Source organism: Heptranchias perlo, chromosome 21 (genome assembly GCF_035084215.1).
Source record: "Heptranchias perlo isolate sHepPer1 chromosome 21, sHepPer1.hap1, whole genome shotgun sequence".
NCBI lineage: Eukaryota > Metazoa > Chordata > Chondrichthyes > Hexanchiformes > Hexanchidae > Heptranchias > Heptranchias perlo.
In genome coordinates this window covers 23,623,916-23,650,370 of record NC_090345.1, presented here as the reverse complement: position 1 = coordinate 23,650,370, position 26,455 = coordinate 23,623,916, and the positions used below count along the sequence as shown (strand labels likewise).

The 26,455-nt window shown below is 41.5% G+C and overlaps 1 protein-coding gene across 2 annotated transcripts in view; it reads right to left on the bottom strand.

The window, feature by feature from the left end:
* bub3 (BUB3 mitotic checkpoint protein) overlaps nt 1-26,455 on the bottom strand; it is a 36,767-nt gene that overhangs the window by 8,432 nt on the left and 1,880 nt on the right. For both annotated transcript variants that reach the window (XM_068002721.1, XM_068002722.1), the window contains exons 2-6: nt 24,436-24,630; nt 22,550-22,619; nt 16,869-17,020; nt 5,637-5,795; nt 3,349-3,526 (exon numbers count right to left, since the gene is read on the bottom strand). In XM_068002721.1, the coding sequence (XP_067858822.1) occupies nt 3,349-3,526; nt 5,637-5,795; nt 16,869-17,020; nt 22,550-22,619; nt 24,436-24,630 (754 nt within the window). The remainder of the gene's footprint in view (nt 1-3,348; nt 3,527-5,636; nt 5,796-16,868; nt 17,021-22,549; nt 22,620-24,435; nt 24,631-26,455) is intronic.

The following is a 26,455-nucleotide window of genomic DNA, read 5'->3' as shown; positions in this document are numbered from 1 at the left end:
TCCACTTTTATATTCCTTGCCAGTTTACTCTCATACTCTATTTTTCCCCTCTTAATTATTCTCTTGGTCCTTTTTTGCTGAATTCTAAACTGCTCCCAATCCTCAGGCTTGCTACTTTTTCTGGCAACTTTATATGACTCCTCTTTGGATCTAATACTATCCTTAATTTCTTTTGTTAGCCACGGTTGGACCGCTTTTCCTTTTGTGTTTTTGCGCCAGAAAGGATTGTATAATTGCAATTCATGCATTCGTTCCTTAAACATTAGCCATTGCCTATCCACTGTCATGCCTTTTAATGAAGCTTCCCAATCTACCATAGCCAACTCACTCCTCATACTTTCGTAGTTTCCTTTGTTTAGATTTAGGATCCTAGTTTTGGATTGGGCTACTTCACTTTCCATCTTAATGAAGAATTCTATCATGTTACAGTCACTCTTCCCTAAAGGACTCTGCACAACATGATTATTAATTAACCAACCCCTTCTCATTGCACAATACCCAATCCAGGATAGCTTGTTCCCTGGTTGGCTCCTCAATGTACTGGTCTAAAAAACCATCTCGTACACACTCCAGGAATTCATCCTCCACAGTACTATTGCTAATTTGGTTTGGCCAGTCTCCATGCAGATTAAAGTCACCCATGATTACTGTAGTACCCTTGTTACATGCATCTCTAATTTCCTGTTTGATCCCACCCCTACATTATCACTACTGTTTGGAGGCCTCTCGAGAACTCCCACCAGTGTTTGCTGCCCCTTGGTGCTTCTTAACTCCACCCAGACTGATTCTACATTTTGATTTTCTGGGCCAATATCCTTTCTCACTATTGCTCTGATTTCCTCATTTACTAACAACACCACCCCACCTCCTTTTGCTTTTTGCCTGTCCTTCCTAAATATTGAATACCCTGGGATATTCAGCTCCCAGCCTTGGTCACCCTGCAACCATGTCTCTGTAATTGCTATTATATCATATCCGTTAACATCTATTTGCGCTGTTAATTTGTCTAACTTATTACAAATGCTTCGTGCATTCAGATACAGTGTCTTTAGATTTGTCTTTTTAACATTTTTAGACATCTTAACATTTTTTGTACTATGGCCCTATTTGTCTTACCCGGACCCTATTTGTTGTTTTTTGTTTGTACGCTCTGTCCCTTCCTGACACAATCCGGTTTTCCTTACCCCACTTTCCTGCACTGCTTCTTTGTCTTCTCTCTTTAGCATTCTAGATTTCTCTCCACTGGGACCCCCCCCCCCCCACATTTGGTTTAAAGCCCTATCTACCTCCCTAATTATTCGATTCGCTAGAACTCTGGTCCCAGCATGGTTCAGGTGTAGTCCGTCCCAACGGAACAGCTCTTTCCCCAGTACTGGTGCCAATGCCCCGCAAATCAAAACCCACTTCTCCCACACCAATCTTTGAGCCACGCATTCATCTCCCTGATCATATTGACCCTATGCCAATTTGCTCATGGCTCAGGTAATAATCCAGAGATTATTACCTTTGTGGATCTGCTTTTTTAATTTAGTCCCTAGGTGCTCAAACTCTCTCAGCAGAACCTTTTTCTTAGTTCTACCTATGTCGTTGGTACCTATGTCATTGGTACCTACATGGACCACGACAACTGGATCCTCCTCCTCCCACTCCAAGTTCTTCTCCAGCCCGGAGGAGATGTCCTTAACCCTGGCACCGAGTAGGCAACATAGCCTTCGGGACTCATGTCTCTGGCTGCAGAGAACAGGGTCTATCCTGATCCCTAACTACACCACCTTCCTTTTTAACTCCCCCTACTTGAACGGCTTCCTATACCACGGTGCTGTGGTCAGTTTGCTCGTCCTCCCCGCACTTGTCCACAAGGGTTGCAAGAACCTCAAATCTATTGGACAAGTGCAGGGACTGAGGCTCCTGCAATACTACCTCCTGGATCCCTGTACCTGCCTCACTCGCAGTCGCACCTTCCTGTCCCTGACCACGTGTCAATTCTAAAGTATTTAATCGAAGGGATGTGGCTGCCTCCCGGAGCAAAATGTCCAGGTAGCTTTCTCCCTCCCTGATGTCTCGCAATGTCCGCAGCTCGGACTCCAGCCCCTCAACTCAGAGCTGAAGTTCCTCGAGCTGCAGATACTTACTGCAAATGTAGTCGCCCTGGACAAAAATGTCCACAAGCTCCCACGTATTGCAGCAGCAACACATCTCCTGTTCTCCCATTACTTTACTTATTTAATCAATTTAATGTTAATCAAATTATTTACCTCGTTTATTTAGATTAATCAATCAATTACAACCAGAGGATGCATTTTACCTAAAATGCTCTTTCCATATAAATTTCCAGTGTAAATTTGAATCATTTTTAACACACCAAGCTGCAGAAAAAAATGCTATTCCAATGCTCCAATGGCAACCCATTTGCCAAAATCTTTCATCAGATCAATCCAGTAATTTGGTCTATCAATTTTAAATTTCATTCCATTTTAAATAGTCTTTACTTCATAATCTTGGTAGAAACAGAAACACTCAGAATGCTCTACATTTTCAGTTTTTAAACTCACATTTGCCAGATTCAAATCACTTCCTGAAAATTTGTAAATTTCACAAGATCTGGTTCTGTGCGCTTCCAATTGCAAACGTGAGGCTTTTTTTCATCTCTTCTCCTGTGTACCAGTATGGGAAAAGCAACGAGATTTGATGTTTCCAATACTGCTGGGCTCACAAAATTCAAACAAATGCAACAGTATAGATGAGAATAGTGTTAACCATTCCATCCCCTCATCTTGTGCTGACTAGGGTTAGAAGAAAGCACTGCAGAACTGTGCTGGAAAGTAACACAAGGGGCTACCAAGGAATTTACAGTAGATGAGTCAAGACAGTTTAAACATGGTGTAGAAATCTGTAACAAGGGGAGACTGGTTGGAGAATCTAGGAAAATAGAATCGGACCAGGAATGGGTGAAAGGTAGCACATAAAATTATTTAGGCAGAGGTTTTACTTTGATATACAAGTCAAACCAATTTTATTTTAACAGGCATGACCGAGCTATTAACTTTGGTACATCACGATTTCAAGACTCCACTGTAGTTAAAATATTAAGTTACGGATTTTCAAATTTATGAAAAAAATAAAGTCAATAAAACAGACTCCACAGTCATTTTGATAAACAAATCACATCTGAAAAAAAATATGCCCAATTTAATCTAGCCTAACTGAATTAAAACTATATGTGCAAAACCTATATAGTGCTTACGTACAAGTCATTTATTTAAACCTGTAATAGCTGAAAATATAAACAGACCAAAATGATTCTTTGAGGAAAGTTCATTAATCCAATACTTTTTTTGGTAATCTTACCTGTAGCAAATGTGTTGTGAACACTGTGGAATGAAATGGCGTTGACTGGATAGATCTGCTCAAGGTTGTTTTCTTTTAGTCGATGACATTTAAACGCATATTTTTTCTTTTGTACTTCTGGACTAGGATCAAGGTACTCCACTGCAACACGTCCTTCAATTGAACTCAGAACATAGCCCTAAAAAGGATGGGAAAATTTTGATTATGTAAAAACTAAATCCAGAAGTTACACAAACTGAAGATAAAACCCCCCTTCCCATATATGAACAGTTGTTGATCTTCTCAATGTCTTTAATACTTCATTAGATGCAAGACAGGAGAATCAATTCATAATTTAGCTCTCTTTTGCCACTGTACATAACATATTCTGAATATATAGAATTATATTAGAAATCCAGGTCTCAGACTGGTACCTGTAAAGTGTGGGCCAATGGCGCTGACTAGAGTATATGCAGAGTACATAACAGAGCAGGCGATGTTACTTTGGTCTGCATCTTGAGCTTTGCAACTAGAGTTCTTATGTTTTTGCACGCAACCAGACCTCCATACCCTTACTGTAGTGCTGCTTCTCTCGTATCAAATATCCGACACCATGTTTTTAAAAAAAGTCCAATGGATCACTTGGGCACTTCTTAAATATTGCTTTGCACTGGGCTAGAATTCTATTACACCAGCACAAAGCCCAAATCATACTTCAATAAATCAGAGGGAAAACTCTCCAGTGGCTTGAGTCATACCTACCAAATAGGAAGATGGTAGTGGTTGTTGGAGGCCAATCATCTCAGCCCCACGACATTGTTGCCGGAGTTCCTCAGAGCAGTGTCCTAGGCCCAACTGCCTTCAGCTGCTACATCAATGACCTTCCCTCCTTCATAAGATTAGAAATGGGGATGTTCGCTGCTGATCGCACAGTGTTCAGTTCCATTCACAACCCCTCAGATAATGAAGCAGTCCGTGCCCGCATACAGCAAGACCTGGACAACATCCAGGCTTGGGCTGATAAGTGGCAAGTAAAATTCGTGCCAGACAAGTGCCGGGCAATGACCATCTCCAACAAGAGAGTCAAACCACCTCCCCTTGACATTCAATGGTATTACCATCACTGAATCTCCCACTATCAGCATCCTGAGGGTCACCAGTGACAGAAACTTAACCGGACCAGCCACATAAATACTGTGGCTACAAGAGCAGGTCAGAGGCTGGGTATTCTGCGGCAAGTAACTCACCTCCTGACTCCCCAAAGCCTTTCCACCATCAACAAGGCACAAGTCAGGAGTGGGATGGAATACTCTCCCACTTGCCTGGATGAGTGCAGCTCCAACACTCAAGAAGCTCGACACCATCCAGGGACAAAGCAGCCCGCTTGATTGGCACCCTATCCACCACCCTAAACATTCACTCCCTTCACCACCGGCACACCGTGGTTGCAGTGTGTACCATCCACAGAATGCACTGCAACTCACCACAGCTTCTTTGACAGCACCTCCCAAACCCGCGACTTGGAAGGACAAGGGCAGCAGGCACATGGGAACACCACCTGCACGTTCCCCTCCAAGTCACAGACCATCCCGACTTGGAAATATATCGCCGTTCCTTCATCGTCGCTGGGTCAAAATCCTGGAACTCCCTACCTAACAGCACTGTGGGAGAACCTTCACCACATGGACTGCAGCGGTTCAAGAAGGTGGCTCACCAACACCTTCTCAAGGGCAATTAGGGTTGGGTGATAAATGTTGATGAAGCAGCTGATGGTGGTTGGGCCTAGGACACTGCTCTGAGGAACTCCGGCAACAATGTCGTGGGGCTGAGATGATTGGCCTCCAACAACCACTACCATCTTCATTTGTGCTAGGTATGACTCCAGCCACTGGAGAGTTTTCCCTGATTCCCACTGACTTCAATTTTACTAGGGCTCCTTGGTGCCTCACTTGGTCAAATGCTGCCCTGATGTCAAGGGCAGTCACCCTCACCTCACCTCTGGAATTCAGCTTTTTTGTCCATGTTTGGACCAAGGCCGTAATGAGGTCTGGAGCCGAGTGGTCCTGGCAGAACCCAAACCAAGCATCAGTGAGCAGGTTACTGGTGAGTAAGTGCTGCTTGATAGCACTGTCGACGACACCTTCCATCACTTTGCTGATGATTGAGAGTAGACTGATGGGGCAGTAATTGGCCAGATTGGATTTGTCCTGCTTTTTGTGGACAGGACATAACTGGGCAATTTTTCACATTGTCAGGTAGATGCCAGTGTTGTAGCTGTACTGGAACAGCATGCATAATATATTACGTACCTGTTTATTTGGAAATGCTCTAATGCAGCGGGTCTGATACTTCAGACTAGATTCTCTCCTTTGCTGTACATATCCCATGTTCCTCAGGTCCCACACCAGCACACGACGGCTTGCAGTTCCAACAATTAGACGATCCCCAGACACAGAAAGTGTGTACACCTAAAAGAAAAACACATCAGCCCTCTACCATTTTCTCTTAAAATTACATTATGCAAGAGTGAGCATATATATTCTTTTGCAACCTTTCAAATCCTGATCTGAATACAGGGGAAATACAAGCACCAAGAAAGGTTGGACTTTTTACTTAATATTGGTGGCAACCATCTTAAGCCAATTAGCATTTTTACAAGTCATGCGATAAAAGCATCTAGTACATAAGCAAACTATTCTTCATAGCCTGTATTAAACTATTTTACATTCAGAAATAAATTTCTGAGCAGCAAGTGTATCATACTAACACATTGTTTCAACAGCAACTCGTAAAAATTATGTATGAGACAAAATCAGTGCATTATAAGCCATATTTAACCTGCATTTTAAAGTTATTCTACACATATCAATGTTAGCATGCCTTTTTCTAACATCTAATCATGCAGTTGATTCATAAAGTTTTCTGATCAAAGCAATACTTGCAAAAATACTCATTTCCAAGTATTTTGAGCGCTAATGGTTTTTGCTGGTAACATTCAACTTGCTACAAAACTCATCACTAATTGCAAATGAAAACAGAATGGTGGCTTTAAATCCCACTTTTATTTCAGTCAAAATTTTTTGTCCCCCCTAGAGGATTTTGCATTACTTGGCTTATTTTAGAAGTTTTACTTTATGCCTTCAAGAGGGAGCTCAACCGTTTTTTGACTGGGGCAGAGATTGCGTCATGTAGAGGTAAGTGGCTTTAGGGATAACCAGTCCAGATTTACATGGATCAAGGTTTTGATTGCCTGAGGCGACAGGGGGAGGGCGGGGGCGGGGAGTAAATTTTCCAGAGTATTTTTACTCTTATTGGCCATGGGTTTTTCACCTCTCCCAGGAGATTACGTGGATGGGGTTAGTCATGATGCTCAAGCCATCATGAGGTATGGAGCAGGTTTGATGGACCAGGTGGTCTTATCCTGCCCGTCAATTTTGTATGTTCGTATACAAGTCAGAAGGACCTGTAATCCCTGGGAGCCAGAGGGATGAGTGCATTTGGCCTTATATCAGCCAAAATCTAGTACGCTATAAACTTTTGTTCCCCCAACCATGAAGTAATAGCACAATTCAAAAGATAGCACCACCTCCCCCATTTTTTGTAAATTTTCTCCCCTTTCCCTCTCTTGATGGCACTGACACCTTGCTGGGTTATGTTTCCATGGGTGCCAGTGCCCTCTGGCAACTTCCACAAATGCCCAGCTGTGAGCTTCATGAGTGAGCATCGGCAGGCTATTTGACTATGATAGGGGTGGAGAGAATGCAGGAGAAAAAATTACAACCACGCCCAATCCTGTTCTCGCCCAACCTTCTGCAGTATATTTCCAGCAGAGGTCATTAGATATCTATTAGGTACACCAGCCAACCTATCCCTCCCTAACCCGGGGTAGGGCTGAAGCCAATTGGAATCAAATCTGGGATCTTATTGGTTGGTATGTTTTAGCTACTGTAAATACTCCAAAAAGCAAAGACAACATACAGTCCCATTCTTCTAGAGTACTGACTCTGCCACATAATTTGGTGTCATCTGCAAATTTAATTGTGTTGCCTATGCTGTCCTCCAGATCATTAAGTAACCATGGAGCACCCTATTTATGACTGGACCCCATTGGGGACTTTCTTCCCATTTTGCCATCTACACGAGGAAACCCAACTTTCTCAAACAATCCCTCATGCGACACTTCATCAAATTTACCCATTGAATTGTCTGCTGTGTCCCCCAATACCTTCACTAGATGCTGGAACTCTGAAGTAGGAAGAAAGATTAGCAAGCTAATGAAGGGGATGTACAAGGGAATATGGGTTTGTGTGAGGACTAAACAAAGAATGGTTCCAAGTGAAGACAAATGTCACTCAGTACTGGGTCACCCACTTTGTATGATATTGTCATGAACAAGATCATAAGCAAAGCAATAGTAAGTAGAGACACAGGAGGCAGTGAGCCTAAAGGTGCAAAGGTGAGCCAGGGACTGAAAGCATTCGGAGCATGCAAATTTTATCCTCACAAAGGAGCTTAACATGAGCTTCCCAAAGACTAAGTTTATGCCCACTGTACAAGAACAGAACAATTTTTTTTAAAACTGATGGAAGGAGGTCACTGAGGTAGAGGAAATGACATCCAAATGTATTTATTTTTATTCATTCATTGGATGTGGGCATCGCTGGAACGGCGATATATTTCCAAGTTGGGATGATGTGTGACTTGGAGGGGAACGTGTGGGTGGAGGTGTTCCTATGTGCCTGCTACCTATGTCCTTCCAGACAGTAGAAGTCGCGGGTTTGGGACATGCTGTCGAAGAAGCTTTGGTGAGTTGCTGTAGTGCATCTTGTAGATGGTATACACACTGCAGCCACAGTGCGCCGGTGGTGGAGAGAGTGAATGTTTAAAGGTGGTGGATGGGGTGTTAATCAGGCAGGCTGCTTTATCCTGGATGGTGTCAAGCTTCTTGAGTGTTGTTGGAGCTGCACTCATCCAGGCAAGTGGAGCGTATTCCATCCCACTCCTGACTTGTGCCTTGCAGATGGTGGAAAGGCTTTGAGTCAGGAGTTGAGTCACTCACTGCAGAATACCCAGCCTCTGACCTGCTCTTGAAGCTACAGTAATTATGTGGCTGGTCCAGTTAAGTTTTTGGTCAATGGTGACCCACAGGATGATGGTGGGGGATTCGGCGATGGTAATGCCATTGAATGTCAAGGGGAGGTGGTTAGACTCACTCTGGTTGGAGAATGTTACTTGCCACTTATCAGCCCAAGCCTGGACGTTTGTCCAGGTCTTGCTGCATAGGGGCACGCACTGCTTCATTATCTGAGGGGTCATGAATGGAACTGAACACTGAGCAATCATCAGCCAACAGCCCCACTTCTGACCTTATGATGCAAGGAAGTAATTGATAAAGCAGCTGAAGATGGTTGGGCCTCCTGCAACAATGTCCTGGGGCTGAGATGATTGGCCTCCAACAACCACTACCATCTTCCTTTGTGCTCGGTATGACTCCAGCCACTGGAGAGTTTTCCCCAATTCCCATTGACTTCAATTTTACTAGGGCTCCTTGATGCCGCACTCGGTCAAATACTGCTTTGATGTCAAGGGCAGTCACCCTCACCTCACCTCTGGAATTCAGCTCTTTTGTCCATGTTTGGACCAAGGCTGTAATGAGGTCTGGAGCCAAGTGGTCCTGGCGGAACCCAAACAGAGTATCGGTAAGTAGGTTATCGGTGAGTAAGTGCCACTTGATAGCACTGTCGACGACACCTTCCATCACTTTGCTGACAATTGAGAGTAGACTGATGGGGCGGTGATTGGCCGGATTGGATTTGTCCTGCTTTTTGTGGACAGGACATACTTAGCAAAGTAAACAGGATAACAAAAGTGACCCATGTTTTGGTCCCTGATAAAGGGATAAAAGCAAAAGATGAGATTCTTGGGGATGTCTTGTCTAAGAACATTGGCTATCAGCTAGGAAGTCAGTGACCAACATTGAAGTAATGAGAAGCAGAAGCTTATGTGCAGTGACAGAACATCACAGCAGAAGACGGTTATGGCAGAACGTGTACAGTATGGCTGAATATCTGTAGTCTTCCTAGATGGTAGAACAAGTGCCCGATGGGAAAAGACCATATGAAAACCCAAACTTAAGATGGTGGGATTGTGTATTGGAAGATTTGAATGGAAGAGTCCAAACAGGCAGACAATAGTAGAAAATGGTAAAGAGCAGAGAACAATAGCCTGCTTATATGATTTCTATGGGCAGCTTGGTTATGGATGACTGAGCATGTGTCCTTGACCAGTTGCCTTCCTTGGAACAGCAGTTCTACAGTAACAATAGTTCACAAACTATTATATTCCACACATCAACCCTTTCTATCTGTACTTGTTAAAACTGTACATTCCATTCATAACCAAATATTCAGCTAATTTATGACAGCATTAAATGCTCTTTCTAGGAGTCTATTCCATATATTCACTACTTGGTGAAGGGGTGTGAAAAATAATTCATTTAATCTCAAATCAAAGTTGAGTAACCTGCTTGCATTAGCCATCATTAAAAGTCATATCATAACAGGAGTTATTCCCCTCCACCCACCCCCCTCCTTACTTTTCTCAAGCAGATCTGAAATAAGCTTGTGTTGCTTACAAGTGGTAGATCAATTCAAACACGAATTTCAAGTGAATTCTGCCAGCAGATTCAACACTGAAAAACAACTAATCTGCCTGCTAGGAATTTGCCGGCGGCGTGCTTCCAGTTTGTTGAACCAAAAGCCAGCACTCATTCCTCTCCCAAAGATCAGCAACTGGGAACATCCCACCCCCACAATTCCCTCTTCCCTCACCACAAGGCAGAATCTGCACCAATCCCATCTGCCAATCTCCAAACACAAATCAGTGTCAACACTATCCTCAGAACAAAGCAGTGTTCCCACCCCAAATGCAATACCTCAGCAAAACCCAATATGAACAAAAATAGCACCACATGACTATTACTACGCAAGATAGATTACCTACCTACCTTCTTTATTCTTCCAATGATATGCATCCTCCATGCAATGTATGAGTAAAGCTTGACTTGATTTGTTCTGGGAACCATTTGCTTGGTCATTTGCACATCAACTCCAATGAAATGAGACCCCAAAGGTGCTTCATGTGGTGGGGTCAGACATTCAGCAAGAATGGAGCTGGGGAACAGGTTATGGGAGGTGACTGAAGGTGAGGGCAAAGTCAGGTTTTGAAGAGGTTGTAGAAGGTGGAGGGATTTACAAACAAACATCCAGAATGCAGAGATATAGTAGCTGAAGGCTCTGCCAATTATGGTAGAGTATACCTCAGGGTGGGCAAAGAGGAGGAACAAATGCATGGCAAGCCAGCACCATAAGAACACAATGTGACTGGAGACAGAGCTGGATAATATTGCAACAATCATGGAGTCAAGGAACGTGGCAGAGGGGTAACTTGGGTGGTGCCAACATACACAGGGAAACTAAATGTATGCTTGTGAATGTTAGCAAGGACAGCATGTAAACTAGAAACAGGGGGGGGACCGAGGATGGAACCGTGGGGCGCATTCTTGTGGCTGCAGGAAGAGAAGCCATGGCAGGAATTGTGCTAGTTATGCTGTAAAAGGTAGGAGGGAATAATGAGAAGACAGAACCACAGAAGTGGGCCAGGGGAGGTTGAAGAGTATGAGGAATAAATAATGCACCATAGTTGCAGTCAAAGAACTATCATAGGTGACTGCCCAGGGCAGGACAAGTGCTTTGGGAGAATGGAAGCCAGACTGAAGGGATTCAAACAAGTAATTGTAAGCTTGGAACTAGGATGCGGATAAGAGGTCATGCAAATTATCTTCTACCTCAAGAAGCCTCAGTATCTGTGCTACTCCTCTAGTTCATTTGAAGTCATAAAACCATACGTGGCAGCCTTATAATTAATTTCAAAACCTAATTGGACACAACACTGGACTAAACCATCCATTTAGCTACTCCTGGTTGGCCACCAATTTACCTCATGTCTTTGTATCATACAAAACGAACTAAAGATTTCTGAAATTGCTTTGTACAAGGAACAGAAAAATTGGGCGACATAGCAGAGAAAAATTAATGGAAATGGCACAGGGCGGCCTGCTGCCCTTTCTCTGCTCCAACCACTGCTATTCTAAAATTTCCCTCTCTGCCCCGCTGCAGGGGAGTCAGACGGCTGCCCAGGAAATTGGCTGATCAAACTGCTTCCCACTGCTACTACTGCCGACCACAAGGACAGAGATGACAGTAGATCCGAGGGCACTGGCATCAAGCTCACTGAAGAATACTGGAGGGACAGAGCCTCTCCATCTCGAGACCCACCTAACATTAAGAATTTGCTCAGCTCATGAACATCCTTCTTAAAGCTGTTTTTAAAAAAAATCTTGAGCTTATCTTCCCCATGAACGGTTCCTCCTCCTCCTTTTGGTGCTGCAGCAAGTGCCCCAATGCAGCAAGACCAACTCGCAGTAGCAGAATCCAACTTGCATTGAATTATAGAATGTACAACCCAGAAACAGGCCATTCGGCCCAAAAGGTCCATGCGAGTGTTTATGCTCCATAAAAGCCTCCTCGTCCAACCCTATCAATATGTCCTTCCGTTCCTTTCCCCCTTATGTGTTAATCCAGCTTCCACTTAAATGCATATACACGAGTCACCTCAACTACTTCTTGCAGTAGCAAGTTCTACATTCTAACCACTCTCTGTAAAAATCAGATCAGCCATAATCTCATTGAATGGTGGAGCAGGCTAGAGGGGCCGAATGGCCTATTCCTGCTCCTATCTCTTATGGTCTAGGTAAAGAAGTTTCTCCTGAATTCCCTATTGAATTTATTAGTGACTATCTTATTTTTACAGCCCCTAGTTCTGGTCTTCCCCGCAAGTGGAGACATCTTCTCTACTTCAACACTATCAAACCCTTTCATAATCTTAAAGACCTCTATCAGGTCATCCCTCAGTCTTTTCTAGAGAAAAGAGCCCCAGCCTGTTCAATCTTTCCTGATCGGTATAACTTTTCTCAGTTCTGGTATCATCCTATTAAATCTTTTTTGCACCTTCTCCAGTGTCTCTATATCCTTTTTATAATATGGAGACCAGAACTATGCACAGTACTCCAAGTGTGGTCTAACCAAGGTTCTATACAAGTTTTACATAACTTCCCTGCTTTTCAATTCTATCCCTCTAGAAATCAACCCCAGTACTTTGTTTTTTATGGCCTTATTAACTTGCGTTGCTACGTTTAGCGGTTTGTGTACCTGTACCCCCAGATCCCTCTGCTCCTCTACCCCAGTTAGACTTTTTATTTTCCAAGGAGTATGTGGCCTCATTCTTCCTACCAAAATATACCACCTCACACTTATCTATGTTGAAATTCATTTGCCAATTACACACCCATTCTGCAAGTTTATTAATGTCTTCCTGTATTTTATCTCAGTCCTCTTCAGTATTAACTATACCCTCCAATTTAGTGTCACGCTCAAATTTTGAAATTGTACTTCCGATTCCAGAGTCCAAATCGTTTACTTAAATGGTGAACTGTGGTCCCAGCATCGATCCATTCTGCTACTTGTCCTCTGACTCCGTATGCTCTGACCTTGGTCATGAGTCTACTTTATTGAAGGCCTTTTGAAAATCCAAATACATTACATCTACTACATTACCCTTATCTAACCTTTCTGTTACTTCAAAAGTAACAGAAAGATATCATATTCCCACAAGGAGCCTGTCCTGCATACATAAGGAGCATTGACCCAGGAAAAAGGGTTAGGATCGCAGCAGAGTGAACTCCCATCCACCCTTCACTGCCAGCAAAACTGCCCCGAAGAAATTTCCAGCCACAGTAACTTGAGGCTCTAGAAACATCTATCCTGACTGATAGGGTGGTGGTAGTGGATAAAATCATTTTTTTTGCCTAAAAGAAACTGGGAAGTATGTTTTGGTGAGTACTGCAGATGAGTCCCAAGGACCACCTGTCAGACTACCAGATCAAATGGTGATCTAAAATGAGGACTTACAGTTCAATAGGTCTGCAAGTCAAAACTAATGCCAATAGTGCAATCTTCCAGCCAAGAAGATTTAGATTACACATCAAAACATCCATCCTTTGAACTTCTGTAGAACTAAATGAAGCTCCCAATTGGGAACCAATGAAGGTCTACCTGGGCATAATTTCCAAATAGCCAGTTTAAACAGGACACTAAGAGGCAATCCCCAAACAATCCAAATGCAGGTAATTAAAGACCAAAATAGCTGCAACATTCCCAATTAAAACTGGGTAGGCTAACTGACTTTGTAACAGTTATTTGCCATTGTTGACGCAAGTCATATCAGTGCACGGCCTGCTTGATCTAACCAAGATATCTACTATTGAAGATGGAAGACCTTGCTCGATTAACGTTCAATACGTCACATCTGAAGTTCAATGTATTAGTTGACCCACCCACCCCCTCCATTTGAGCGAGGAAGTCTCTCTTACAAGACAGTGGAATCACGAGACTTAAACTATCTGTCCTTATGTTGTCTACCTAAGCTAACTGTTGAGCTAAGGGTACTACCTCACAATTCAGGCACCAATGTGTTAATTGGACTGCTTCCCAATTGAGGCATTGCTATAAATTGATAGTAGATGACATTGTAATATTTGTCCATCCACATACCAATTTACCAAGAACTGCAAATGCTCTGCAGCTGAACTTTACTGCTTTAGTTACCAGGGTGCATGTGGATGTTGAACTTTTCTATCATCCATCTGCCCTGAGCATAGTTCCCTGACATAAACGTATCTATTATTACGGTCAATTGTGGAGGAGGTTTCCCTCCTTTTTTCAGTGACTGAGACCTAGAGTGTAAGCCTGGTCACTCCTTGCCATCTGAGCAAGCAGTACTCTTAAACTATTGACTAAGCACATTTAGGCAAGGTGATTCTCATTCTCTATCAGCATATAATCTGGAGTTATGTCAGCCCCTTTATTTACCTTCAGTCCTTCTTCTCCCCATTTATTTAACATCAACTATCAAGAGCATATCATTCACCTAAATTATCTACATCAGGATGTGCAAAGTACAGCTATTAAGCCTTGGCAATCTGGTCTTTGAAAGCCAGTCAACTCCTTTCAACTTGCACTTCGATTTCTTATTCTTTGCTTTGTTCTGTTTGAATTTCGTGGCCTGGAATTTGGAAAGGACCGGCGTTTGGTGGTTAAATCCTAAATCAGTTAGTTTCAGCAACTTGTAATATATGCAACTCAATAGAAATGAGTTAAACTTTATGTGTGGCCCTCATAGACAAAAATCTTGGATAAGTTGCTAAGACCAACAAATCCTGATTTGTTCGGATTTAGAATTTGTCCACCTGAGGCAAAAGCATTAAAAACAGCCCTGTCCAAATTGTCACAAAATTTGAATATAACATGCCAGCAAATAATAAACATCCATGCAAATAGGGCCGATTTGTTGGGGCTTCAAGGGTCAATTGACATGACCCAAGGGCCACATGTGGCCCATAGGAACGCAGATTATATACATCCTGAGCTGGTGACCAGTGTGTTTTCCCTTCAAAAGCATTAATACAATTTATAATGCAAGCCCGTCAATATTTTGTGAAAAATTACCATTTCATTGACAAGTGTATTATTCTCAGTCATGCATGAAGGAGATGTAATATGTTGCATGTTACACAAAGAGCATTAGTATGGGCACATGTAAATTAAGCTCTTTAGTGACAACTAATACCTCATAAGTACCCCAACACTTGTTTAGCATACACACACACAAACAAAAATCAATCTTACAAAACCAAAAAGGTTGCCTGTCCCAGAAACAAAGTTTGACATCCCAATGGAAGCCCAAGCTGCTCTGGCTTTTGTATTCTCTGCAACATTACATTTATCACTAAGTGAATGATATAGCAATTTCAGCTATCACATTGCCCCAGTGCACAATTAAAAACATCAAATATTTGACCTTTGATCACCTCCCTTCACCTTAGCTGCTTTTCTGATTCCCCTTTCAATGATCTCAAACATGCTTAAATTGAGGCCTACCGTTTGGATATACTAAATTAGAAAGTCTTAAATCACATTTTTCTGCTCGACTTCGAACCACAACTATGCTTAAAATTATTTCTTTTTTACGGTTATGATAAACTGAAAGCAACAATTATACGATATAATAATAGATACACAACAGTTTTAGGAACTAGGTGAACTGCTTTTCATAGCTCATGCATTTTTTTCCTAAGTCATTATACATATCTACACACATACATATACACACACACTATTTAGAGTGAATTCATGACTATAGCCACATGCAGTACAACAGTCATTACACTATATTCACCTTGCAGTCCCACAGGGAAAGCACACACAGACACAAAAACACAGACACAGTTTTTAATCTTTTTGCTGAATTCAAGTTTGCAATTTGGATCAACAGTTTAAACAATACATAATACATGCGCTTCTTTAGAAATACTGGTTGTCAGGTACTTTCTGCATTGCGAGTATGATCTTTCCAACTCTTAAGCGCTCATAAATCAAACGATAGAGCTGATGGGTCATGCAGATTCTGCCAGTCTATTCTGTGCACACATTCATCAGGAGAAGTATTACTCACTCAGATAAAAAACCTGATGCCATAATGAACCCCAGTGAACCAATAAACAGCTCCATCGACAATGCCTGTCTGTTCCACTCCATTCTGTCACAGATTCATCACTAGCTCTTGGAACCTAACATGCTATAAATCATACCCTCATTCACCACTACCTATTTTCTCTGAACTAAGATCTTACTGAAAATTAGGCTAAGAATAATGGGGTGGCTACATGGCCACTTAGTAGATAATGCAGTTGATAATATAGTAGTAATAGGGTCCTTAAGGTGAGCATTTAACGACCCAATATTTACCTATATACCATATAAGCATTATAACTACAAGATTTGAACCTTATCTATATACAACTTGGGAAATCTAAGGCTAAAATTACTTGGTCAAAGTCAAAGACCACTGAAAATGCACCCCTATGCTGGTCAGTGCTAAGGAAGGGTCTTACACCCAAAACATTAATTTATCTTTTCTCTTTACAGATGCTGACTGACTTGTTGTGCATTTCCAGCATTTTTTCCTCATTAACAAAGTTATTCAGCCCAAGGAGACAAGAGTTTACCTAAATTTATTTCAGAATAGGATAAACAACTCTGAAAAACAGTTGGGCTTTACACGGGAGTACAATTCAATTATACTCCAATGTTCTGTATTTGAATGGATACTTACAAATATACCAGAACAAAATGACTGATTCCACTCGCCAACATTTAACAACAGTGATTTATAATTGTTAATAATTACCCAATCCAATCTTACACTTCTAAAGGCAGGTCTTATTGGATAATAGCTACCATTCTGAATAATGCTAATACCTTTTGCAGAAATATATCATAACTGTACATTTGCTTACACTGTGCACAATGTGTTGAACAGAGTCAGTTTTTGAGCATTAGTTCATAAACAATATTACTGCATACCCTTTCTGGTTGTGCGAATGTTCCAGCATTGCAGGGTGTTCGAGGATCCCAAAGCTTGACTGTTTGATCCCAACTGCCTGTGACCATTACATTCACTTCTGGACAGTATTCAACACAGCGAATTGAAGCATCATGTGTACCCACAATCGATTCTATAAAAAAGATAAAATTAACTGGACGGCACTAAGATAAGCAAACCAAGCACTGGGGTTTATTTCTGGAGGGATAGAACTGAAAAGCAGAGAAATTATGTTAAACTTATATAGAACCTTAGTTAGACCATACTTGCAGTACTGTGCATAGTTCTGGTCTCCAGGTTATAAAAAGGAAATAGAGGCACTGGAGAAGGTGCAAAAAATATTTACAAGGTTAAAACCAGAACTGAGAGGTTATTCCTATCAGGAAAGATTGGACAGGCCAGGGTTCTTTTTTCCAGAAAAGAGAAGGCTATGGGGTGATCCGATAGAGGTTTTAGAATCATAGAACGGTTACAGCACAGAAGGAGGCCATTCGGCTCATCGAGTCCGCGCCGGCTCTATGCAAGAGCAATCCAGCTAGTCCCACTCCCCCGACCTTTCCCTGTATCCCTGCAAATTTTTTCCCTTCAAGTACTTATCCAGTTCCCTTTTGAAGGCCACGATTGACTCTGCCTCCACCATCCGCTCAGGCAGTGCATTCCAGATCCTAACCACTCACCGTGTAAAAAAAACATTTTTCCTCATATCACCTTTGGTTCTTTTGCCATTCACCTTAAATCTGTGCCCTCTGCTTTTTGACCCTTTCGCCAATGGGAACAGTTTCTCTCTACCTACTCTGTCTAGAACCCCTTCATGATTTTGAATACCTCTATCAAATCTTCTTGCAACCTTCTGTTCCAAGGAGAACAACACCAGCTTCTCCAGTCTATCCACATAACTGAAGTCCCTCATCCCTGCAATCATTCTAGTAAATCTCTTCTGCACCCTCTCTAAGGCCTTCACATCTTTCATGAAGTGCGGTGCCCAGAACTGGACACAATGCTCCAGCTGTGGCCAAACCAGTGTTTTATAAAGGTTTATCATGACTTCCTTACTTTTGTACTCTATGCCTCTATTTATAAAGCCCAGGGTCCCATCTGCTTTTTTTAAAACCACTTTCTCAACTTGCCCTACCACCTTCAACGATTTGTGCACATACACCCCCAGATCGCTGTTCCTGTACCCTTTTTGGAATTGTGCATTCTAGTTTATATTGCCTCTCCTCATTCTTCCTATCAAAATGTATCACTTCGCATTTTTCTGCATTAAATTTCATCTGCCATGTGTCCTCCCATGCCACCAGCCTGTCTATATCCTCACTGTTCACTATCCTTCCAAGTTTTGTCTCATCTGCAAATTTGGAAATTGTGCCCTGTACACCCAAGTCCAAGTCATTAATATATATCAAGAAAAGTAGTGGTCCCAGCACTGACCCCCGGGGAACACCACTGTACACCTCCCTCCAGTCCGAAAAAAAAACCGTTCACCATTACTTTCTATTTCCTGTCACTTAGCCAATTCTATATTCACGTTGCTACTGCCCCCTTTATTCCATGGACGGGAATCTTGATGACAAGCCTACCATGCAGTACTTTATCAAACGCCTTTTGAAAGTCCGTATACACATTAACTGCATTGTCCTCATCTACCTTCTCTGTTACCTCATCAAAAAAACTCTATCAGGTTAGTTAAACACGATTTGCCTTTAACAAATCTGTGCTGGCTTTCCCTAATCAATCCACACTCGTCCAAGTGACTGTTAATTCTGTCCCCGGATTATTATTTCTACAAGAGTATCCTCCCATTCCCTTCATCTAACCCTATCAGTATTATCTTCTATTCCATTCTCCTTCATGTGTTTATCCAAGGTTAAACTGACTGGCCTATAGTTGCTGGGTTTATCCTTACCCCTTTTTTTGAACAAGGGTGTAACATATGCAATTCTCCAGTCCTCTGGCACCACCCCCATATCTAAGGATGTTTGGAAGATTATGGCCAGTACCTCCACAATTTCCACCCTTACTTCCCTCAGCAACCTAGGATGCATCCCATCCGGACCAGGTGACTTATCTAGTTTAAGTACAGTTAGCCTTAACAGTACCTCTTTAAAAATTTTTAGCCCATCCGGTATCTCAACTATATCTTCCTTTACTGAGACTCTGGCCGCGTCTTCTTCCTTGGTAAAGACAGATGCAAAATACTCATTTTGTACCTCGGCCATGCCTTCTGCCTCTATGAGTAGATCTCCTTTTGGGTCCCTAATTGGCCCCATCCATCCTCTTACTGCCCCATTACTATTTATATGCCTGTAGAAGACTTTTGGATTCCCTTTTATGTTGGCCACCAGTCTATTCTCATATTCTCTCTTTGCCCCTCTTCTTTCCTTTTTCACTTTCCCTCTGAACTTTCTACATTCTGCCTGGTTCTCATTTGTTTTATCAACCTGACATGTGTTGTGTGCCCCTTTTTCCCACTTCACCTTATACTATCTCTTTTGTCATCCAGGGAGCTCTGGCTTTAGTTGCCCTATCTTTCTCCCTTGTGGGAATGTACCTAGACTGTACCCAAACCATCTCCTCTTTAAAGGCCACCCAATGTTCAATTACAGTTTTGCCTGTCAATCTTTGATTCCAATTTACCCGGGTCACATCTGCTCTCATCCCACTGAAATTGGCCCTCCTCCAATTGAGTATTTTTAATTTAAAGTGGTCCGTGTCCTTTTCCATAGCTATTCTAAACCTTATGATATTATGATCGCTTCTTTAAGTTTATGAAAAGCTTTGATAGGGTAGGCATAGAGAAGATGTTTCCACTTGTGGGGACGACTAAAACTGGGGCCATAAATACAGTTGGTCACTAATAAATCCAATAAGGAATTCAATCTTCTTTACACAGAGTGGTTAGAACAGGGAACTCAATACCACGGGAGTAGTTGAGGCGACTAGCAAAGATTCATTTAAGTGGAAGCTGAATAAACACATGAAGGAGAAAGGAATAGAAGGTAATACTGATAGGGGATGGGAGGAGACTCTTCTGGAGCATAAACACCGACATGGACCAGTTGGGCCAAATGGCCTGTTTCTGTGCTGCACAGTCTATGTAATTCTATGTAACTTTACATCAAGGAAAAGCTCGATGTTTGGCCCTTATAGGAGTAAAGTCTAACTTCTTTATTCTAACAAATGCAAGCTTAAAAAGCTCAGTTGTAGTATAAATCTCAGTGGGATGGTTCTTGGGATACACCCTTCAAAAGGAGAAGACAAGTCTAGTGTGGGGTGTCCAGGTTTTTCATTGGCATAGGCCACATAGATGTATACCATGGGATGTCAAAGGCCAGAAAAAGTTTAAACCCATATTTCCATTAATTTGCATCTATCTCGGTTGCTGATACTAATAGATGTTCATATTCTCATTTATGATTTATCCAGCCACTCAACTCAACCAATAAGCCTCAAGGCTCACATCATCAAATAGGACAAAGCAGCAAGTAAGAATTACGAGCACAAATATAATATAACTGCTTAGGCTTCAAGGTTGCCTTGTGGCGCACGGACTGAAATTTGGACCCTCCCGCAGTCTATATATTTCTTTGTTCAAAGTACTCCTCCCCCTTTTAAAAAATCAGAGAATAACCTCATCTGAAATTTAATTATTGAATTTATTTTAAAACAATTAATTTTTTTGTCCCAAGGCCACTTCAGTGACATCAATAATGGAAAGCGTCCACACTGTAAACCAGGGGCAAGGTTTAGAAAGAGGTTCAAGCCAATCGAAGGACCATTCTGGGATCACCCCCTTCCAAAGCACAGCCCTCAGGCTAGTCTGAAGTCATGACCCCCGACTGTTTGCAATGCAGCTTATCTACAAACGAGGACTTTCTCCATAAAAAATTTTATTTTAAAAAGTCGAAAAAAATTCAAGTATGATTATTATTTCCTAATAGAAAAGTGGCTTACCCCATAATTTTACTTCCCCTTCACCATATTGCACCATTTGAATATGACCCCACTTTATCACTCCTCAGTCAGCATAGAAGACACTTGGGAAACTTGCCAATTAGGATAAGAAAATCTAGCCGCCTCTAATCCTAACTTTTATGAATATACAAGAGAACTTTTAGTAAGAACGAACTTAAGTATATTTGTGAACCACTATCATTTTCCTCAATCCTACAATACAAAATCGTTCATTATGAGGCCATCAACAATTTCTAGACAACTGAGCTGCACTTCTGTAGTTTAAAAATTGTCTAAACTGCAGTGGAAGCACAGAGGTTTCCAATCAAATTCTAAATCAAAAGACAGGAGGGAACGTCATAAGTGTTTAAAATTATGAAGGGATCGAATAGAGTAGATAGGAACAGAGTTTCCAGTAGTTGAGGGGTCTACAACAATGGGACATAGATGCAAGATTAAATGTAATAGATTAATAACAAAGAAGGAGAAATGGTTTTACACAGAGGGTTGAGAGGCTATGGAATGCACTACCAGAGTTGGTGATTGAAGCAGAGACAATGGGCTGGAATTTGCTGAAAAAACGGCAGGTAAATGAGGCACACCTTTATTAATGTGCAAATCGGCCAGCAACTTGTAGTGAGGAAGAGATATCCCGTGAATAGCAAATCACCACAAGTTGCTGGACAATTTGTGCCGCTCTGCCATTAGCTTCACGAAAATGACATCTCACATTTAACTCCCCCATGGGTTTCATGAATTGCTGCATTTATACATTAATTGCCCATTAAACTCGTCACAAAGTTCAGTCTAGTAATTAATAGCATAAGTTCCCCATTAACAATGTGATAATGGTTAATGACTGCGAATCAACCTATCTGGCCCAGAAAGTGAACAATTAAAAGCGTGGAGTCTCATTCCTTCAGGTAGTGAATTGTTGGAGATTTTAAAAATAATTTTTTTAAAATTCTTACTTTTCCTTTCTGTCTCTTTATTTCTCTCCCTTAATCCAATCTTTCTTTGCCTCTTTATTTCTCTTTATGTACCTGATTTGACATTGAATTCACTCACTCTAATTCACCCTCCATCTCAGTCCTTCCTCGGTTTATTTCTCAATCCTTAAATCTCATTGGTCAATGAGATACACTGTTGGTCTTGCCATGCACCAAAGTCCCAGGTGCTCAGGCCATGCCATTATCAGCTTGCACTTCCAGCAACTTATAGGGCAAAAAAAATTGTGAGCTGAAGATTGCAGGAAAAAGTCTAACTAACAAGGCAAGGTGACCTGCTCCAGCAAATTCTGCACCATTGTCAACATTTAAGAATAGGTTCCATAGGCCGAAAGAAAGGGGAATAAAGGAATACTGGAACAGAATGGGCACGAGATTCGGACTACTGCTCACATGGATAAACACAAACGACGAATAGCCTGACGTCATGTTCAAATTTCAATGTTAAAACAACTGGAGAAAGGCTTTTAACTGCCCTAGTTTGATATAATCTTCTGTCAGACTTGGTAGACCAGTGAAACATCCACAGTGAAGATGCCTGTTCAAACAACAGGTTCGATGAAATAATTCCTTTGAACTAAAGATGCTTTTAGAGACTTAGGAGCATCATTTAATTTATATAAAATGTGTTTTATATAAAAATGCGTTCAAGAACATCATGCACCGCCTTACACAGCAAGTTTAATACAAGCATTTCTCACCTTGGTCTGTGTTTAAGTCACGCATTTTCAGTGAAAGGTCCAATCCACCACTCCATGAATGGGTTGGATCCTATTAACAGAGAAAAAAAAACGATATTAGTACATAACCTACTTTAATAAAACAAATATTGCTCCAAAGTTTACACTGATGTAGCAACATCAGCGCTGCATTACCTTTCTAAAAAGTTCTCCAGTACTTTCAAAAGCATGCCTTAAGAGAAAAATTCCTTCTTGACTCTACTAAAACATACAATACTATGGAATAGCCACAAGTTATCATATTCTGTAAAGGATTCAATGAAAATTTGCACTTCATCCTTCAAATTTTGCATTTTGTGTAGTTCATAAAGTTAAGAACCCAAAAAAACAAATTATTGTCCCAAGCGCCGCACCTAAAATAATTGACCAAGAAATTCAAAAGGCTCCATAACTTCTTGAAACCATATTTCAAATTGGTGTTTCACTATTTGCACCAAATATTACTAAAAGCTGTATGACCTGCTACATGGCCCATTTCAGTGTCACGCTGAAGTTAGCTGTTACGAGGTGCACAAGAGCAGCCGGGGATGAATTTAAATCCCTGTGGGGATGAACTGCCTAAAATAGACATTGCAGCACAGCAAGCGGAAATCTCATACACAATGCTGTGAGGAAAAAAGAAAATTAGAAGAAAAAACACTGTGCTATGCCAGTCCATAGAGGAGTTTGATCTGTGAACAGCTTGCCCTACCAGATAACGTAGTCCATTCTCAAACTGGCCATGTTTGAATTCTACCTTATAAAAACTATATACTTTAATCCATTAAAAGTACCAAAACCAAGCATGTGTTTGTCAATTTGCTGACAAAACAGGGAGATCAATAGAGAAAGAGGATGCAGTAAAAGAACTGTGGAAGCATTTACACTAGCTTTTCAATCACTTCTGATCATTACCACATTGCTGTTTGTGGGACCTTGCTATGCGCAAATTGGCTACCGTGTTTCCTACATTGCAACAGTGACTACTCTTCAAAAAAAGTACTTCATTGGCTGTAAAGCCTCCCAGGTGCCAGGGTAAAAAAAAATATAATGGAGTGAGTGCAAAAGATTTGGAGATGGTAGCAGAAAAACCAGAAGTTATGATTCATTTTGGAACCAGTAACACAGGAAAAAAAGAATTGAGGCCCTGGAAAGGGAGTTAACGCAATTACAAGATTGATTAAAGAGTAAAATCTCGAGGGTAATAAATCTCAAGATTACTCCTGATTCACATGATAATCTATATAGAAATAGTAAGATAAAAGAGTTAAATGTTTGGCTGGAGAGATTGGGGGTGGGGGAAGAAAGGGTTCAGATTCCTGGGATGTTGGCATAGCAGTGGCCTGGATTAGAGTGACAGGCCTACACCTGACCAGAGCTGGGACCAATGTCCTCACTGGAAGAGTAACCAATGCTCTGGTGAGGGATTAAACTAATGTGGCAAGAGGAAGGAAAAGCACAAGGAAGCAGAAAGGAAAGCAAAGGGGATAAGAAAAGATGAGAAAAACAAGAAAGTATCATCAAGAATAAATCAGAAAGAGGGGGGGGTCTTAAAATGAATAAAAATCACCAAACAGAAAGTGCAGATTTGGGTTTAATGTATGTAAATGCACAAAGTATTGTGAATAAAACTGGGGTGCTAGAGACATAAATTGCTAAGTGGGATATAATATAATAAGATTAACAGATGTAGTTTAGGCTAGGGCAGGATTGGGAGATATTTCAGATGTTACATAATCTCCAATGAATGTTAAATCTAACCAGAAGCACTTTTCACCTACTCAAAACTGATGTCCATGGAGCTACTATATAAAGCGTTTTCCAACTCTAGTATTCATAATTCAGTGACAAAATAAATAGTCTCTTACATGAAAAGCACAGTCCAGGACAGCTGATGAATGCTGGTACTTGAGGCGCATGTTATTTGATGTGATGTCATACAAACGGACAGTGCAGTCCCAGGATGACACCAACAGGAACTGAGAGGTGTTTGGGCTGAACTTAATGGCAGAGATTCCATCTTCAGGACACTGGTTTAGTTTGAATTCATTTGAGCCAGTCATCTGAAAATAAAATAAACTATAATCATCAACAAACTTAAAACAGAGACCCAAGACCTAGTAGAGCAGATGGATTTGTGGCAAACACCAAAAAAGATTATTACTGGCCAAATGTAAATATCACTCAGTATTTTGGGGAAAAGCAAGGGCAAGGTGTGCAATTAATTCAAGCACACCAGAACTTTTCATTCTCTCTGGTTACAACAACTTGCATTTACATAGTAAAATATCCCAAAGCGCATCATAGAAGCGATTATCAAACAAAATTTGACACCGAGCCACATAAGGGAGGTATTAGGACAGGTGGTCAAAAGCTTGGTCAAAGAAGTAGATTTTAAGGAGCATCTTAAAAGGAGAGCGAGGCAGAGAGGCAGAGTGGTTTAGGGAGGGAATTCCAGAGCTTAGAGCCGTGGCAGCTGAAGGCATGGCTGTTAATGGTGGAGCGATTAAAATCGGGGATGTGCAAGAGGCAAGAATTGGAGGAGCGCAGAGATCTCGGAGGGTTGTAGGGAGGAGGTTACAGGGATAGGGAGGGGAGAGGCCATGGAGGGATTTGAAAACATGGATGAGAATTTTAAAATCTAGGCATTCTTGGACCAGGAGCCAATTTAGGTCAACGAGCACAGGGCTGATGGGTAAACAGGACTTGGTACAAGTTAGGATACGGGTAGCAGAGTTTTGGATGTTGCGTGTGATGCAAGGACAGACCAGGGTGTCGCGGAGGGAACTGTCCCTTTGGAATGCTGAAAGGGGAGAGGAAGATGTGTTTGGTGGTGGCACTGCAATGGAGGTGGCAAAGGACGATCCTTAACTGTTTCTCTCTCCACACATCCTGCCTGACCTGAGTGTTTCCAACATTTTCTGTTTTGATTCCAGGAAATACAGCCTGTCTGAAAGCTCAAAAGCAATGAAGGTTAAAGCAGACGAAGATCACTAGATTATGTGTGGCAGCACATCATGGTAAATGCATGCCAACATGCCCATTGGATCAGTATGTGCCCACTTGTTCCTGGTGCAACCAGCTATCTGTCTAGCAAGCTATTGTTAGTTTCATGATCTGCAGTAACATTTGTGATAAAGTCACATCACAAGGTGACCACAGAATTGCATATTAAAATCTTTCACATCTCCCTGATAATGGCATATTTTCAACCTGTAGCTTATGAGGCAAACCAGCAACGTTAGGATCTATTCCCAGATCATTAAACACATTCCATATGCTAAAAGGACAAGGATGAAAAAAAGCACTTAGTAAAAAAAATGAATGTAGTTTTTGCAATGTAACAAGGCCATATACCTGATACTGGAAATAACATTAGTTAGCAAAATTACTGATTTCAGACAAATTTCTCTTAAAGCTGTTCATTGGAAAGATGCATTCACTTCCTTTTTTTGGGACGTTAATGAAAAGTCTCAGCACCCTCTCCCTCTATGTAAACTTCCCCACCCATAATCATGGCTGCCCCCTCAACCTCACCATTTCCCAAGGCCTCTCCACTCTAATGGGCTCAATCACTGACAAGGCCACCTCCCTTTCCAACATCTTTGAATGTGCTGTCATCTCCCAGATCCTTGTTGACCTTTCCCATAATTCTCAATTTGAATCCCTAAAAATTAGGTTTCCAAATGTCCCACGGAACCAAAACAGTCTTTACCAAAGTCATGAACGACCTTTTCTGTGACTGGTTCATTATTCCTTTTTGCAGCCTTCAACAGTCTTGCATGAGCTGCAATTTCAAAGTCATCATTTTCAGCCCCTCCAAACCCTCACCACTGATTCCATCCCCCGCCCCAGCCAATGTCTCAGGCTGGATCAGTTTGTTCAAAA